Here is an 18,945-nt window from a genome sequence, read left to right as displayed (position 1 = left end):
ATATTTCTTATTTTAAATACAACAAATAACTAGACAAAGTAAAAATATTAAGTCTATTAAACAACGATATATTCAGTTTCCTTTACTATTTTCCTACAATTTGTTAAAATCCAAATTATATTTTTAAACTATAATAATTCAAACAAATTTAGTTTCAACTGCTCGAGGTTTTTATATATATATGCAGAGGTTGTGAACTCGACAAACAAAAAATGTTTAGTTAACACCAGGAGCCCTTAAATAAATATCATCTTGTGAGGCAGTTAATGTGAAAATCAAATTTATTTGATTTTTATTTAATATTTTTTGACGCTATATTTTTATTATTTTAAGTTATACACTTGCTGCAAAACGCATGACACTAGAATCAAGTAATTTGGTCCGGCATGGCCAAGCGTGTTAAGGCGTGCGACTCGTAATCTGAGGGTTGCGGGTTCGCATCCCCGTTGCGCCAAACATGCTCGCCCTTTTAGCCGTGGGGGGCGTTATAATGTGACGGTCAATCCCACTATTCGTTGGTAAAACAGTAGCCCAAGAGTTGGCGGTGGGTGGTGATGACTAGCTGCCTTCTCTCTAGTCTTATACTGCTAAATTAGGGACGGCTAGCACAGATAGCCCTGGAGTAGCTTTGTGCGAAATTCAAAAACAAACAAACAAACATCAAGTAATTTTGTACCAATAGTCCTGGATGACACTAATAAAATCAATAATAAATTATTTATTTATACGTAAATCAATTAATTACAATGATATTTATTTCAAGTAAATTGGTAAGTTCAGTTGTGTGTCATGAGAGTTATTCAGTGAGTGTTATCACGTATAATTCTGTTATACAGTGACTTATATCTTTGATTATCTATCAAAATGAATAATCGGTTAAATTACGCCTCGAATTTTATATTTCAATATTGTTTTAGAACTAAAGTATAAACGTATTGATCTAATTTAGTATAAACGTTATTTGTAAGCTTAAACTTATTACTTGTGCGTAAGTGAATGAAGCCTGTAAAAACGTTACAAATGTAGAAGACGTGTGCTAGGTTTTGATGTTATGAGGACTCTATATACCAGAGATGTGTACATATATAAGATAGAGAAGACAATCCTAGATTATATAAGCCACAAGAGTATACATGGGTAAGGCAAAGAAGAGAACCATGAACTCTATAGGCTACAACACTACAGTAAGGTAACATTAAGAAGAGAACCACAAGCTCTGTAGGCTACAACAATATAGGAAGGTAACATAAAGAAGAGAACCATAAACTCTGTAGGCTACAAGAGTATAGGTAGGTAAGATAAAGAAGAGAACCATAATCTTTGAAGGCTACAAGAGTATAGGCACGTAAGATAAAGAAGAGAACCATGAACTCTATAGGTTACAACACTATAGGAAGGTAACATAAAGAAGAGAACCATAATATCTGTTGGCTACAAGAGTATAGGTACGTAAGATAAAGAAGAGAACCATAATATCTGTTGGTTACAAGAGTATAGGTACGTAAGATAAAGAAGAGAACCATAATATCTGTTGGCTACAAGAGTATAGGTACGTAAGATAAAGAAGAGAACCATAAACTCTGTAGGCTACAAGAGTATAGGTACGTAAGATAAAGAAGAGAACCATAAACTCTATAGGCTACAACACTATAGGAAGGTAACATAAAGAAGAGAACCATAAAGTCTGTAGGCTACAAGTTTAGGCACGTAAAATAAAGAAGAGAACCATAAACTCTGTAGACTAGATCAAGTTACTCAGATAAGATAACAAATAAAACTTGTTTTTATAACAGTAAACATAGTTTGGATAAAGAAAAAATATCCACGATTGTTCATGGTAATGTTTTTCCATATTTTTTTAAGATTTTGTTGTGCACTTGACATTATTTACCTCAAGTTTAACTAATATATAGAATTAGCTAACTTATTTCGTTTTTAATTGTGATATATGTAATTCGTTACTTAGTAAAGAATGTATTAATAATTATTGTTTCTGTTGTGAAGAAATTATCATAACAGTGCAGTTTATTTTATACATTTACAATATAAACCTTACAATACAACAATATTACAACTGTCTAAAGACAAACTTGTTTATAGTAAAACTTTATATTAACACTACGTTTTCGAGTGTAACATATGCTGCCAATATATTTTACTGCAAAGCATCATTATGTCTTACTTGTAAAGTTTACATTAAATGACAATACGTTTTACAGTAAAAACCTAAATGACTTTAAAATTCAGAGTAAAGCACCATTCTGGCTATAAGGTTTAATGTAAAAATTATATTGGTTTGTACAACTTACAGTTCAACACCATAGGGTTTTATATGGTTTACAGTTTGACCACTATACTCCTTCATATGGTTAACAGTAAAACTCTATACAGTAAATATGGTTTACAATAAGATACTTTACTGACTTACATGTTTTACAATATGATACAAAGATAATTTTATGGTTTACAGTGAAACACAATAATAATAATACAGTTAACAGTAAAACACAATAATAACAATGCAGTTAACAGTAACACCTTATATTAGCAATATGGTACAATGTTATCTGTATAACTTATAGTAAACCACAACAGTCACAACACAGTTTACGAAAGGAAACAATTCTCATCACATAGTTTACAGTAAAGCACCACAGTAACAAACGGTTTAGAATGTGATACAATGTTCGTTAGATGACTTATAGTAAAACTCCACAGTCACAATGTGATTTATAATATGATTCCATACTTATTATATGGTTTGCAGTAAAACACCATACAACCAGTACGGTTTGCGACAGGACACAATGTTAATTATATGGTTTACAGTAATACGAGATCTGTTCAAAAAATACGCGGACTGTTTGAATTGCGCGGCTCCAGTTGGTTCCAGGGGAATCCGCTTGGTGTCGCTAAATTCACACAGATCAGCTGATTATGACGCCATTTCCCGATTGCAGATATCTTCACTTGTGTATTAGCTACGCGGTTTTAAGTGAAGTGCGATTTTTTCGTTTGGCGGATTTCAGGATGAATGACCTGAAGGAGCAACGACTCGCTGTGAAATTTTGTGTTAAACTTGGAAACTTGGCGACTGAAACTTTTGCTATGCTTAACACGGCTTACGGTGATGTTGCTATGAAGCGTACGGCATGTTTCAAGTGGCATGAACGTTTTAAGGATGGTCGACAGTCCATTGAAGATGATGAGCGTCCTGGACGTCCTTCCACGTCAACTGACGACCCACACGTCGACAAAGTCAACACCCTGGTGCGGGCAAATCGACGTCTGACTGTCAGGAAGCTTGCTGAAGAGTGTGGTATATCAGTTGGATGTTGTTACGAGATTTTGACCGAAAAATTGAAGATGCACTGCGTTGCTGCGAAATTTGTGCCTCAGAACTCGTGAGTTTTTGGCCAAACACTCGATCACTGTTCTTCCCCACCCCCAACCCCTACTCACCTGACCTTGCTCCTTGAGATATTTTCTTGTTCCCCAAACTCAAAAGACCCTTGAAAGGAAGAAGATTTGAGACGATTCCCGAGATTAAGGCAAATGCGACGAAGGAGCTGGAGGACATTACAAAAGAAGCGTACCAGGACTATTTCAACAAGTGGAAACACTGTTGGGATAAGTGTGTGCGTTGGGGAGGAGAGTACTTTGAAGGGGTCCCAGACCTGTAACTTCTAAATAAAGTACATTTTGTTTTATGACGTCAGTCCGCGTATTTTTTGAACAGCCCTCGTACATCATATGGACCATGTGTTTTAGAGTAATACACTTACAACTTCTTAATAATGGAACATTTATGAAATATCACACGTAGTCTGCAGAAATAAACAAAACCATTAAAGTATAATTTCCTTTTGTTGTCGACACAGAAAAAAAGAAAGTTTGGCAAATGTAATTCTATTTTGGGAATCAACTCTTTTGTGTGTCCTAAAATGGACAAATTTCATTTTTTGTGCTTTCTGCCATGTCTAACTTTCATCTTTATGTATTTTGTCACGTGTAATTTTCACCTTTGTGTATTCCGCTATCTGTTACCTTCATCTTTGTGTATTGCCATGTGTAACTTTCATCTCCGTGTATTCTGTCATTTGTAACCATCTCCTGAAATATGCTATACAATGTGTAACCATCTGTTGTTTTTGGTTAAGCGTAAAGCTACACAATTGTCTCTATTAAGGCCTATTTACTACAAAACTACGTGATTATTTATGATAAAGTAACATATATTAAAGTTTGTATAGATCTGTTTACAAAAGAACCACCTGATTATTTATGATAAAGTAACATATATTAAAATTTAACTAGATCTGTTTACTACAGAAACACGTGGTTATTTATGTAAAAGTAACATATATTAAAATTTGTCTAGATCTGTTTACTACAGAAACACGTGGTTATTTATATAAAGTAACAGATATTAAAGTTTGTCTAGATCTGTTTACTACAGAAACACATGGTTATTTATATAAAGTAACATATTAAAGTTTGTCTAGATCTGTTTACTACAGAAACACATGGTTATTTATATAAAGTAACATATTAAAGTTTGTCTAGATCTGTTTACTACAGAAACACATGGTTATTTATATAAAGTAACAGATATTAAAGTTTGTCTAGATCTGTTTACTACAGAAACACATGGTTATTTATATAAAGTAACATATTAAAGTTTGTCTAGATCTGTTTACTACAGAAACACGTGGTTATTTATATAAAGTAACATATTAATGTTTGTCTAGATCTGTTTACTACAGAAACACATGGTTATTTATATAAAGTAACATATTAAAGTTTGTCTAGATCTGTTTACTACAGAAACACGTGGTTATTTATGTAAAAGTAACAGATATTTAAGTCTGTCAAGATTTGTTTACTGGACTATATTTCTCTAATAACTCAAGGATTCACGTGATTAGATAATTTCAATTATGATGCAAGTAAAATATAAAAGAGATATGACATTGTCAGTTATGGACCTACTAAAACACTTGTAGATAAATATGCACAACTGTTAGTAAGGTCAAACATTCCACGAATGAAACTTTTAAAGCCTTTATTCACACCATCTCCACTCGAGAAGGTGTTTTAGTTACAAAAAGGAGAGTTTTAGGTCTTTTTTGGAGGTGCTAATAGAAGCTCAAATTATTGCTGGTGTTATGATTAAAAATCTTTATTAACAGGGTTAATATAAATTGAAAGAAGTTAGTTCTCGGTGTAGTTAGGTTGTGCGTAATGCTACAAGGTTTCTTAGCTTCACAGTGCATGTAAATATCGTTAAAAATAAGGCCCTCTCAGACTAACAAAGATATGTGATTCTGGAAACAGAGACTTTTGTCACGAAAATAATTAAAATTGCTTGTGCAGCAAGTTATATCGTCTCGTATGTCATTTCCGGATCGAAATCATTCGCCAAGGCAACATCAGCAAAACACAACAGCGGACGCCATATTGTCTGGGTCGTCCAACTGTCCTACGTGTATTAAAGAAGTGTAGAGTTGAAACCGAGGCAGAAATACAGGACTTAATGCAAACGCAAAAACAAAGAAAATACAGCAGCGGAAAGCTGAATAAACTGACGTTTACAAAAACCCAGTATGGGAAGATTACTCAAGTTGAGGTTTTGAGAAGATCATAAGGGAAAATTAAACAAACGAGAATTTTATGAATGACGTAAGGAAAGGCTGAGAAAGCTGGGATTTAAACATAAGACAGTATTAGTTTGGTTTGGTTTCAATTTCGCGCAAAGCTACACGAGGGCTATCTGCGCTAGTCGTCCCTAATTTAGTAGCGGGAAGACTAGAGGGAAGGCAGCTAATCATCAACATCCACCGCCAACTCTTGGGATACTTTTTTACCAATGAATAGTGGAATGAACCGTCACTTTATAACGTCCCCACGGATGAAAGGGCGAGCATATTTGGTGCGACGGGGATTCGAACCCGCGACCCTCGGATTACGAGCCAAGTGCCTTAACCACTTGCCCATGGCGGGCCAGGACAGTATGGGAAGCCTGAACAAATGCTTCAAAAAGAAGGTAGTAAGCAAAGCCTGAACAAAGTGTAATTTTAAGGATAAAAATGAACAAACTTGGATATATAAGAAAGAAGACAGTAGGGGAAGACTCAACAAAGTGATTTTGTGGCAGGGTACGTATCTAAATAACACAATGTGGGTCAACAATGGTGGTGTGATTAACAGAACTTAAAATGAGAGACAAATGCCATGTTAGTCAATGGTTCCTTTGAAGAGTATGACAAATAATTTGTGCATCATACTACCAGTCACAGAAGATGGTGGTTACAAGATGACTTGTAGTGCGAACAAACCATTATTCTCAATGAAGACCACAACTTCGAATATATTTTACAACCACTCAGAGAAGGTCACGACTCCATTATGATGTGGTTTCTTTTGTGGCAAATATGGATAAAGATGGCTGTCACACACAAACACACACTATATAAGTATCCTAGGTAACCAAGTGCTCTCCATGGTACGTTGGTAACATTCCAAATAAAAATTATAATAGTCCAATCCACAGAATTATAATATTCCAGAATGGTTCGCAGATCATGGCACCGAGTTTACCCATCTGTCGTGGCACCAATATACAACCTAAATTCCCAATTAACAGTATGTGGTATCTTGGAGAGACGGATCTGAAATCAGACCTTAACTGTTATTTTAACTTGAGTGGACCAAAACACGCCTTATGTACTCTTTCCATGTTTTAATTGATACCAGTGAAGGTCCCACACCCTTCTATTTCAAGATTATTCAAACAAGGTTAATCATAGGCTTTCAACTCTCCTCAGTTACGTTGTAGACTGACAACCAACCATTGTAAAAGTTGTTATAAAGTTGAGTTGCAAGGTTAGAATTGTGCCAAAGGTCATTTCACTCTTAAAAGATCCAAAAGGCTAAAAAGTATTAACATCAATACTCCTGCAGAAGACCAAACACAGACACTATGGTACTGGTGCTTCATAATGATAATAAAACAGTATTCACTTCAAGAACAACTTAACATGGTCTTACTGTAAGGAATGTGTCAACAAAATACTAGTGCTTCTTCCAAATTAAATATTGAACGGTTACGATATGAACCTCATTCTTCACGTCATAAAATATAAAATGTGTGTCAGCGACTGCGTACTACAGACTCATTTACCCGTGCAGACAGACCAACACCAGAAAACAATACCGACAATGAAGCCAACATAATGACATTTAACTCATTTTGTACATTGCTAAAATACGGATTGTTTACCATTTTAAAATGATGTTTCTCTCATCCACACGTACCTGTTTAGCAGTTGTTGATTTAAAACTTTTTTTTATTAACTATATCTGTATCGTCGACCTTGTTTCTGTACATTAATAAAGGTTTAGAAGGACATCACTGTGAAACGGACCTTAAATGACAATGCCATAGGGTAAAACCATAACATTAAGTCCACGCCACTATCAGCTCATTATTTTATTGTACTACTCCATATGAGAATAACATTTGACGGGCTGGACTTGTGGAACAATCTGTATAACGTGGATTATTTTTGAAGAAAAAAAACATTTATTAGAAGCAGAAATCTTTGTTTTCAGTGAATATCTAAGGAAGAATTATATTTTTATGTAAATTATCCATAATTTATTCTAAAAGCCATGAAGGAGTTATTAGCATCTAGTTAACAGAACAAATGACATCAATACACCAAAACATCAAAGTTATAACTGTAGAAACAGTGCTGTAGATTTATCAGAATAACTTGACTTACCTGATCACAAATGTATTTACTCTTTAAGAAGGTAAGGGAGTTTAGAAGCTTGTTTTCTTTGATACCTTGATGTGGCTGTCCTTACTAAACGAATAATACCTTACAGGTGGGAGATGTGAGTACGAAAAAGAGAAGACGTGAGTGTATTCGTTATTCCGTTAAAAATTGTTGGTGGCAGTCGATACGTCATTGTGTTCAACGCTGGAGTGTTATGTGAAAGAATAAAATTCAATAGAGATACAGAGATGATGGGTTTACTGTATTTTGTGACATCACCAACACCATATCGCATCTAGATACAGAGATGATGGGTTTACCGCGTTTTGTGACATCACCAATACCATATCACATCTAGATACAGAGATGATGGGTTATAATGTTTAGTCTCTTACTGGTATCTCTCTAAAACTACACTCAAGATCTTCACTAACACGTGTTGTACAATATTCGTCACAGACTGACAACTGTTCCTCTAACGATCAGCCTTTTTGGTTACCATGTAAACAGTTGCTATGGTGATTATATTTGTAACTAGATGTTTGAGGTATACATAAATAATTACATTAAGCTAAATAACACTTAAACATTTCTTCGTACGTATAGTCCACACCTGGAATAGAAACAAGTTAATTTGTTTAACAAAATAACATGTTTTAAACTCTATGTAACACAACAATAACATGGCTGATATGGTAACTAATATCATAACTGAAGTGCAATACACTAATAAGGTAATTAATGTCATGAGTATAAGACAGTTATAACGTAATTAATATTGTAACTGAAATACACTACCTATCGTAATGCTAATGTTATAAAGAACTCTTAGCTTTACTTAGTAAAGTCCGTTATTCAGTGATAAAAGGTTATCCGAGTTTATTATCAATTTGTAGATACCACTTGACAAAAATATAGCTGTCAAACCTTGGATTGTCTCAAAATAGATGTGATGATAATATATATTTTAAAAGCTGATTCATGACGACAAGAAGTCTACATGGAATACAAACATAGTAGAGACGGTTGGTATTGGTCTTGGAAACTTACTTAAAGATAAAACACATAACAACGTTTAGATCATCGTCAGGTTTAAATTGCTTTTGAAAAAGTGGCTTACTGATCATGTGTCGTGTGGACGACAGTAATAATAGGCATACGATTACAGGGGGCGTTGTATATATTTATTATATATGATAGTTAACGTGTTAAAGGAAATAATAGAGCTATAGAAATGTTTCTTAGCGATGATTTAATATGGTCTTAAGTTCTTGTATTAGAAGATGAAAACACGCAAAAAGAAACAACTAAAAATGTCATTACAACTGTGAAAAACAAACGGAATTTCAGAAAACCATTACTTGTACTTACGTAAGACCAACTGTCATACACTACAACTATATGAAACTCTCAAGCCATAAAAACTTGATTGTCCACTAAAATCCTTCACTTCGACTAATAAATCATTTAACTACAACAGTCTTTTTTTCCAACCCGAGAACCGTACGATATCAAGTGAACCATAAGTCGTTTATGGTCACTATCAGTTTATTCTCTCTCTTCACTGAACATCCCAGCACAGAAATCTGTAACATAACAACTAGCTTAGAACTTACTACCTCAAAACCTACACGCAGATGGCAGACTTACATCAACCACTAACAGTTCTGAACCTCAATATAAAAAGAACAGATACACAGTTTAAAATAAACTGAAATAAATCACTCATACTGGAACTCGCTACATGAAACAAAACTAAACTCAACTTACTAGAAAACCTCACAAATACAGTCACAAAACTATGTTCACCCAACAACCTTAGCGATGTATTCAATTAATTAATACAACACTACATCAACATTAATGTTTCAACATAATTGACCGAATGAATTTTTAACAGATATCACAGCCAACAACACAACAGACAGCCAACTCACAATCGAACAGTCAACACAACAATATCACACTGCTGCATACGGTACATTCCAGATATCAAAACAATATCACACTGCTGCATACGGTACGTTCCAGATATCAAAACAATATCACACCGCTGCATACGGTACGTTCCAGATATCAAAACAATATCACACCGCTCCATACGGTACATTCCAGATATCAAAACAATATAACACTGCTGCATACGGTACATTCCAGATATCAAAACAATATCACACCGCTACATACGGTTCATTCCAGATATCAAAACAATATCACACTGCTGCATACGGTACATTCCAGATATCAAAACAATATCACACTGCTGCATACGGTACATTCCAGATATCAAAACAATATCACACTGCTGCATACGGTACATTCCAGATATCAACGACAAAATATTTAACACCTGGAAAAACTTAGGAAAAAACATAACGTTGCAGTAAACACAAGGTTCATCCAAATACGAAATGAAAGTATATATTGTGTAAAAACTTATGTATGAAACCCAATACCAATGTCATTTATATAATATAATACAACTGTCATGGTTTCTGTATCGGAGAAACAAGCCTGTTATTGTAGTTCTTGTTACTTGGTGTTATATTGCGCAAAGCAACTAGTTATCTACACCAAGAAACCGATGAAAAATAGCAAAATAACAGTGAAAGTGGCCCGGCAGCACCAGGTGGTTATTATACTCGACCCGTAATCTAAGGGTCGCGGGTTCGAATCCCCGTCACACCAAACATGCTCGCCCTTTCAGCCGTGGGGTCGGTGTAATGTGACGGTCAATCCCACTATTCGTTGGTAAAAGATTAACCCAAGAGTTGGCTGTGGGTGGTGATGACTAGCTTCCTTCCCTCTATTGTTACACTGCTAAATTAGGGACGGCTAGCGCAGATACCCCTAGATTAACTTTGCGCAAAATCCAAAACAAACCAAACCAAAGAGAGTGAAAGTGTTATAAAGTGGAAGTGGAAGTGAAGTTACAACAAAAACAGCTGCACAACGTCGGATAAAAACTTAAATAGAATTTAAAAGGACAATGGTGGTTACAAAATTAAAAACATTTGTAAGGTGGATACTGTCCAACGTCAAGAGTGGACCCATGGTAAAAATGTGTAAAATGGTGCCGTCGCTCACAATCGTAACGACGGCACAACAGTAAAATGTGGACTATTATTTTGACTCGAGTATCACACAGACCACATACTGGTGCACCAGTCCGAGAAAAAATAAAACAATGACTTTATACTTGACCAGTGTGTAGTTTAGGTAAGATAACTTCCTCCTTCCAATCCTCAGGGAAGCAAGACGGCCATGATAGCACCAGAGCAGACAGACTTAACTACGACGTCGCCTGGCATCTAGAAAAACTGGATAACAGTAGATGATGAAGAGAAATGGGCCAGTTGGTTTTGAATATCGACGAGAATTGGGTGAGAACTAATGTGAAGCAATTCCAGAACCAATAGAGAACTACGCGAGTTGGTATAAATAGTGCAATTCCAATACTGCTTACCTTCTATGTAATCCAGGGTAAGAGAAATGGCATACAGTTCAGCAGTGAATACAGAAACTGAAGAGGGGATTCTGTGCGCAACCACCGAACTACAACAAACAATGGCAGAGTCCACAGAGCCATCTGATTTCGAACCATCTGTCTTAATAGGAATGAAAAGATGGTTCGAAAGACGGTACTTCCAATAGGGAATATCCACTTTTCTCAGATGACTTAAAGAAAGATCACATACAGGGATGGTAGTAAGCCATTATGGAATGGGCTGATCTGTGGAGAAGCCGTGTCATCCAAGGACAATCCCAATTCCGCCAACCGCACCCAGATATGAAGGCGAAAAGGAACAATCGCTGACCATCTATTTTGAAAAACTGCGGCCCATTGAGGAAGGAAAACACAACCTCAGGTGGGATGCTGTGGTGAGGATCGAAGGTTTAAAGTATACAGTAAAGACAGCTGCAAACAGCGAAGGTGAATACGAGGTTCATGGAACTCTGTGTACAAGCTCTGGACTGGATGAGTGCAAAAATCCCCTGTGCAGAGTCCAAGCCCTTGACGGTGAACGAGGTCTAATTTCTTCAAGACCGAGGTCCTGACAGAGCTATAGATCAGAGACCCATAGCTTAGCACAATAGATCTTTAGCAAAGAACATTGATCCTCTCCCAAAGTGGTGGAAGAGAGGACATGGAGGACGTTCAGCGCACTTGTACATTTGATGTGTAGCTGCTAGATGTGTGAAATGATAGTTTGCTTATGGTCAAATATAAACCCCAACAACTTTGTCTCCGGGACCAGAGAAAGCACAACTTCACCAAGATGGGGTTCGGGATTCGAATGGATACCCCATTGGTGGCAAAAGTGCATGCAGAGAGTTTTAGAGAGAAAAAATGTAAAACCATTTACTGCCACTCAATAAACATCATGCTCGATGACTGATACGAGATCAGAGACCCATAGCTGAGTACAATAGATCTTTAGCAAAGAACATTGATCCGCTCCCAAAGTGGTGGAAGAGAGGACATGGTTCTCACCCAAGTTAGAGAAAGTTGTCCAGTAATGGCATTAAATGTGACACTCAAGACACAATCCTGAGAAACTCCAAGTTCTTGTGGGAAAGAAAGGGAAAGTTGTTAACCCACACGAATTTGGAATCGCCAGTCCTTTAAAAAGATTTTGATAAGATGGGTAAATGACCATGTAACCTACACGAGTGGAGTTCTTTCTAAATGCCATAGTTTCGCGTAGTATCAAAAGCTTTCTCATGGTAAAAAGAATCAAAACAGAACCAAGATGTTACTTGAGAAAGGCTTCCCTGATTGACGTTTAAAGTCGAATCAACTAGTCCACGATGGAGCGTTGATGTTGAAACCCACACCAGGTGGGCGAGAGGAAGTTGTTTGATTCGAGAAACCAAACATTAACCATCCTCTCCAAGATCTTACAGAGACACCTCGTCAAAGCAATTGGACAGTAGTTTAAAGGAATCCTGAGATCTTTCCCAGGCTTTGAAAAATGGAGGATAATAGCCCAGCGCCAAGCATCAGGAAAAGCATTCTCTTGCCAGATCCTGTTAAAAACCAGAAGAGTAGCAAGAGAGGAAGGAGAGAGATAGCGCAGCGTCTCGCATTGAATAACATCAGGTCCGACTGATGTCCTGCCACACTGATAAAGAGCAAGCTGGAGTTCCATCAGCATAAAGGGGCGATTATAGCCATAGAGACAATCAGCCCGAGAGGTAAGAGGTGATTGCTCTGCCTAAGTCTTAATGGCTAAGAAGGTGGAGAACGAAGCAGAAGTACTATATGTACGAGAACTGCTTTCTCCAAAAATACTAGTGATACTCTGAGCATCAGCAACTTACTGGCCATCAGAGAGTAATATAGAAAGGTGTAGAAGTATATTTCTACTGACCTTCCGAATCTTGTCCCATATGACCTTGGAACTGGTGTTAGAGAAGATACTAGTTGCATATTTAAACCAAGATTCCTTCTGGCTTTGACGTCTGACCTGTCGAGCATGTGCATGGGCCCTCTGAAAAGCAAAGTGGTTTAAAAGGGTGGTATATCTATTAAAGCTATTTTAGGCCTATTTTTGAGCTTTCAGTGCCATGCGGCAGACAGGGTTCCATCATGGACAAAGAGACTGTGGAAAACGTATTGAGGACTTAGGAGAACACTGAGCTACTGCTTGGACAATACAATCAGTCAGCACTGCCATGCAGTCCTCTATTCATGGCTTACAGACGATGGAAGGATCACGTTTTGAGAAAGCAGTGAAAGAGGACCAATGGGTTTGGCCCAACTTCCATCGAAACACTCGGGTTGAGTATTATCGTCCACGGCAAGTCTCTCTTAAAATGATAGTAAAATGATCACTGTCCTGTGGGTTACTGTCAACCCGCTAAGAAAAGTGAAGGGAAACAGATAGAGAAATCAACAGCAGTAAAAACACCGACTAGGTGCATAAAAATAAGTATAAAACCAATACTGAAGAGAGAGAGGTTGTGATTCGAAAGCATACGCTCTTTGGAATGATCTCCTCCCATCAATATCAGCACCAATCCAGAAGGAATTATGCCCATTAAAATCCTCCAGGATTGAAAAAAAGACAGTAACTTCTCAATGAGGACATCAACGTCTGACTGACCACAGGCTTCTCCAGGAGACAGGTAGAAAGAACAAACAGTGATTGCACGACCCGAGGAAACATAGATTGCTACAGCCTCCAAGGGTGAATCGAGTGGCAAAGACAGGGCGGACACATGCTGATCGACCAGCAGTGCCACTTGTACATCACACAACCTGTCATTTCTGTACAAAGACTGTATCAGCAAGTTTCAGAAATATTTCCTGTAAGGAGCACACAGGAAGATAAGAATCAGTCAAATCTTTAATGTCATCTGTATTCGAACGAAAACTCAACAGTTCCACTGGATTAAAATGGACATCTATATTTATGTGGAGAAGAATAGGGCAAGGAGACCTCCTGTTTTCTACAACGACTTTTTTATTTATTGAATGAAAATCTCTCGACTTTCATGGATTCTCCCGTGAATCGAGTAGACAGGTATCTCTCTGTGGACGAAAATTCCAGCGACTAAAGCATGAGCGAATAATCGTTTTGCATCTCAGGGTTAAGAAGATGTATCTTAGGAATCACCCGAACCAGAAGCCAAAGAACGTGGATCGGGCAGCCTCCAGAAGGAGTGGTGGTACAGAGATAGGTATTAACTCGTCAACACTTTTAATCATGGAGAGTAAAAGATTTTTCAGATGTTTTGAAAACAACTCTGCTGGAGGCACAGAGAGATCTGCCTGCATTCTCATTTTAGCAGTGGAACACAGTGTATTAGCATATGTCCGATAGGGAACTGAAGACAACAACTTCCTTACAACTGGGTAGGATATATTATTATATTTATAGTCTTCAAGCGTTGCACTTCCTTTTCCTCGATCCTCTTAGAGCCAAAAATAGAGAAAGATGGGTTTGGTTTCTTTTGAATTTTGCGTAAAGCTACACGAGGGCTATCTGCGCTAGCCTCCCTAATTTAGCAGTGTAAGACTAGAGGGTAACTAGTCATCACCATCCACCGCCAAGTCTTGGGCTACTCTTTTCCCAACAAATAGTGGAATTGACCGTAACATTATAACGCCCCCATGGCTGAAAGGGCGAGCATGCTTGGTGTGACGGGGATTCGAAGCCGCGACCCTCAGATTACGAGTCGAGTGCCTTAATCACCTGGCCAAAAGAGGAGTGTGAACCCCTACAGTTAACACAGTTCTATTTCAGTTCATACTGGTAGACATCGTGGTTTTTGCCACCACACAAGCACATGTAAAAGAATCACGACATGATGTCATCAAGTGACTGAACTGCTGATGCTAGAAACATCTGAGATGGTTGGGAATGTATGCCCGATAATGTGCACTGAACGTGCAAATAAATGTGGTAATGTAAACGTCAAAATCATAATTCCATCTTTGTGAGTGAAGATTAGGAACGCCTTTGATGGACAAAGCAGAGAGGATTCTGACTCGGAAATGTTTTTGAAGTCCCTCTCAGCAATAACTCTTTCAGGAGTTCAGGGTAGCATGAGAAGTAACCTCAATGGGTATATTTCCAATGCTTATCGAATTCAGAAGGAGTTTGATGTATTGTGATGAAGATGTTTCAAATAAGATGTCTCCTGAGTGCAGCTACATCACTGACTTGGTGCAGCCAGCGAGCCTCTCTAATCCCTCTTGAACAAAAAAGTGAGACATTTACCTTAAGGATTTCTCGAACAATGAATGCAGAATGAGAAATCAAGGTACAGAAAACGACTGTGATTGTGACCCTGTAACAGAATCGCCCATGTGTGGTAGTTTTCCGATAACCTGTTGTTTTTTTTTCATTTCTACTTTTTTCTTTCATTAACGAGGGTATCCATAATAAAATAAGAACATTTCGGTGCACACTGTCTCCACCCGTCACGGAGCCCTTCGAGGGGACGGACTACAATACCAAACAAGGACATTGCAGTAACTGCAGGGTTTTGTGAGCACTATACCCAAACACCAGCATCAGACACAATGTCCACAACACCTGTTAAGAAGGTCCAACACTGGTTCTTGGTTGACACTTGCCCAAGTGGACCAGCCGAGTGATCATGGGGAGAAACCTTAGTCCGCCCGTCTACAGGAACTCAAAGCCAAAATGGTATGTTAAGGTTGAACCCCTCAACCAGCAGGATCCTCGGATCTCCTTTCTCTCCACCCTCCTGTAACTTGTATAATGTTTATTCATTATCCTGGAAGTCCTACTACTGGACTTGCCCCTACCCATCACGTACAATAATAATAATAAAATTGCCCCTGTGAAACTATTACTCGTGTGTGTAATACTAGTACTGCAGATAAGCTTAACTGTACAAGATAAACAAAAGAGAACACTGCTTACACAAAATAACCAAACAGACACAGTAATAACACACTGCTTACACAAAATAACCAAACAGACACAGTAATAACACACTACTTACACACTGTGAACAAACAGTCACAGTAGTAACACTACGTACATACTGTGACCGAACAGACACGGTAGTAACACACTACTTACATACTGTGACGAAACAATCATGGTAATAACACCACTTACATACCGTGACCAAACAGTCATAGTAGTAACACACCACTTACATACCGTGACTGTTTGGTCACGATAATAACACACTACTTACATACTGTGACGAAAAAGCCATGGTGGTAACATACTACTTACATACCGTGGCCATACAGTCACAGTAGTAACACACTACTCACATATTATGACCAGCAATCACGGTAGTAACACTACTTACATACCGTGACCAAACAGTCACGGTAGTAACACACTACATACATACACTGGCCAGTCACAGTAGTAACACTATTTACATATCGTGACGAAACAGCCACGGTAATAACACACTAATTACATACTGTGACCAAACAATCATAGTTGTGACACACTACTTAGATACTGTGACCCAACAGTCACAATAGTAACACAAATTACACACTGTGACCAAACAGTCACAGTAGTGACACACTACTTACCAAGTGTGACAAAGTGTTGAAAAGTTAAAGTGTGCTCATATTTAAAAACAGGAAAGAATGATACAGATATAAGATTAGTTGGTTGTAGTAGAGGTAAACATTTATACCAAGATAGATTACATAAATCTTCACAGACTTACTGTATTAAACGAGTTTAAAACAGTTACCTGAATTTTACTGAGTAACACATTAAACATGCTTACAACCTTACCTAATTTTTACTGAGTGACACATTAAACATGTTTAAAATCTATGTTTTAGTGACTGACACATTAAACATGCTTACAACCTTACCTAATTTTTACTGAGTGACACATTAAGCATGTTTAAAACCTATCTTTTACTGAGTGACACATTAAACATGTTTAAAACCTATCTTTTACTGACTGACACATTAAGCATGTTTTAAACCTTACTAATCTTTGACTGAGTGACACTTTAAGCATGTTTAAAACCTTACCTAACTTTTACTGAGTGACACATTAAACATGTATCAAACCTTACCTGGTTCTTCAGTAACAGCGGCGGGAAGAATTGGGATATTTGTTTTTCAGTTCGGTTTTAAAGTGTCGGAAGAGAACCCGGTTACGTTCCAGGTCTGGGTTCTTGTCTTTATGGAAAGAGACCTGGGTTTTGAATCCAGCATGCACTACGAAGACGTTGTTTAAGACAGAAAACTGGTATCCTGCTATGTGTAACTCGCAAACCTAGGGAATAAACATTATCATTGATCTGGGTTCGAACCTTGGTCGACGTGTTTGTACAAGTAAATTTACCGTCTCCATAACAACAAGCACGTGTAGTTCACCGAATAATTCCCAACATTAACAATGATAGTAAGTTTATACTTCGCGTTTCCATGACAACCAGTATGTAAAGTTCACCGAAGATTCCAGTAGTATCATAGCGACAAGTTTTAACTTCTTCACAGAAATACGGAGAGTCAGTAAAAATCATTATTGGCATACATGAACATACATGAACAAAAAGTTTTATTTGTTCCTATATCGAAACAACAGAGAGTATGTGGTGCTGATTTCTCTAAATATCCGAGATGATAAACTGACAAACTCATGATATCACGTGCTACATATTGGTGTAAGGTATATATATATATATTATACAGTGTAAACTAATGATCTACAGAACTACACATTGGTGTAAGGTTTATAGATATATATAAAATTGTATCTACACCAGTGTAAGCTAGTGATATATTGTGATACACACTGATACAGTGTCTGAGTGTGTGATACGGTAGATACTAATACCATGTATGACATGTTACCAGCGGCGTAGATCCTGGGGGATGGGAGGATACATCCCCCTTCATTTTAGGTGCGGGGTATGGCGCATATAATCATCCCCCCAACAGTTTAGTCTCTTGAATTATTTTATTGCATCACAGGCCTACAAATTGTGTGTTTGTTCTTGTGATTCTCGTGTTCTTACCAATCGAATTACATAATTAGGCCTAGATGTAGGCTTTTTCAGTAGCCGAAATGTACATCTTTAATAAAGGCGTGCTTCTAAGCTTTTAGATCTAAGCGATAGTTCGTAAGTATCAGTCAGTAGGCCTAAGTATACATGCAAGGCTTTCCAAGCACTGTCACAGAATCTACCTACGTCTTGTACGTAGTGTAAGATTAAGTAAAATTTTCATCACAACGGATTAAACAGAGCATGAAATTCGAAAATATTACTCCCAAGTGTAAACTCCTGTGATCTAGATCTGGCAGGCCATTTGTAGCTTGGAGCTGCATCAATCTTATGTGTATATTGTGCGGTGTTCCTACGCCATTTGTTCTTAAGCATGTCTAGCCGGTTTTATTGTCGAACGCCTTACTCTCCTTAGCTGCGGAAATCGCTGACCGTAGAGTATGTTTAGTGTACAGTTAACGACAGGTTCGGACCGGTCGGATCTAGACGCGCCCTACATCACCCCCCCCTACGCTCCCTTTAGTCTGAGCCTCAATTTTACAACAGGGCTCATTATACCTGTGTTTGTGGCCCTCATTAATCCATGAAATTTTAGATTATCACCGCCCTCTAATAAAGTGCTAGTGCTTTATGGTAAAAGAACAATATATTCTCTTATCATAGATAGTACAAATATTG

General features: G+C 37.5%; 1 protein-coding gene across 1 annotated transcript in view; it reads right to left on the bottom strand.

Moving 5' to 3' along the window:
• Positions 1-2,395: 2,395 nt before the first annotated feature.
• LOC143226608 (beta-1,4-glucuronyltransferase 1-like) overlaps positions 2,396-18,945 on the bottom strand; it is a 57,123-nt gene continuing 40,573 nt past the window's right edge. Inside the window, exons 4-5 of the mRNA XM_076457804.1 lie at positions 17,332-17,534; positions 2,396-8,397 (exon numbers count right to left, since the gene is read on the bottom strand). Of these exons, the coding sequence (XP_076313919.1) occupies positions 17,340-17,534 (195 nt within the window). The 3' untranslated portion in view covers positions 2,396-8,397; positions 17,332-17,339. The remainder of the gene's footprint in view (positions 8,398-17,331; positions 17,535-18,945) is intronic.

This window comes from Tachypleus tridentatus, chromosome 9 (genome assembly GCF_004210375.1).
Source record: "Tachypleus tridentatus isolate NWPU-2018 chromosome 9, ASM421037v1, whole genome shotgun sequence".
NCBI classification, from domain to species: Eukaryota; Metazoa; Arthropoda; class Merostomata; order Xiphosura; family Limulidae; genus Tachypleus; species Tachypleus tridentatus.
This window is presented reverse-complemented; position numbering and strand designations above follow the sequence as displayed.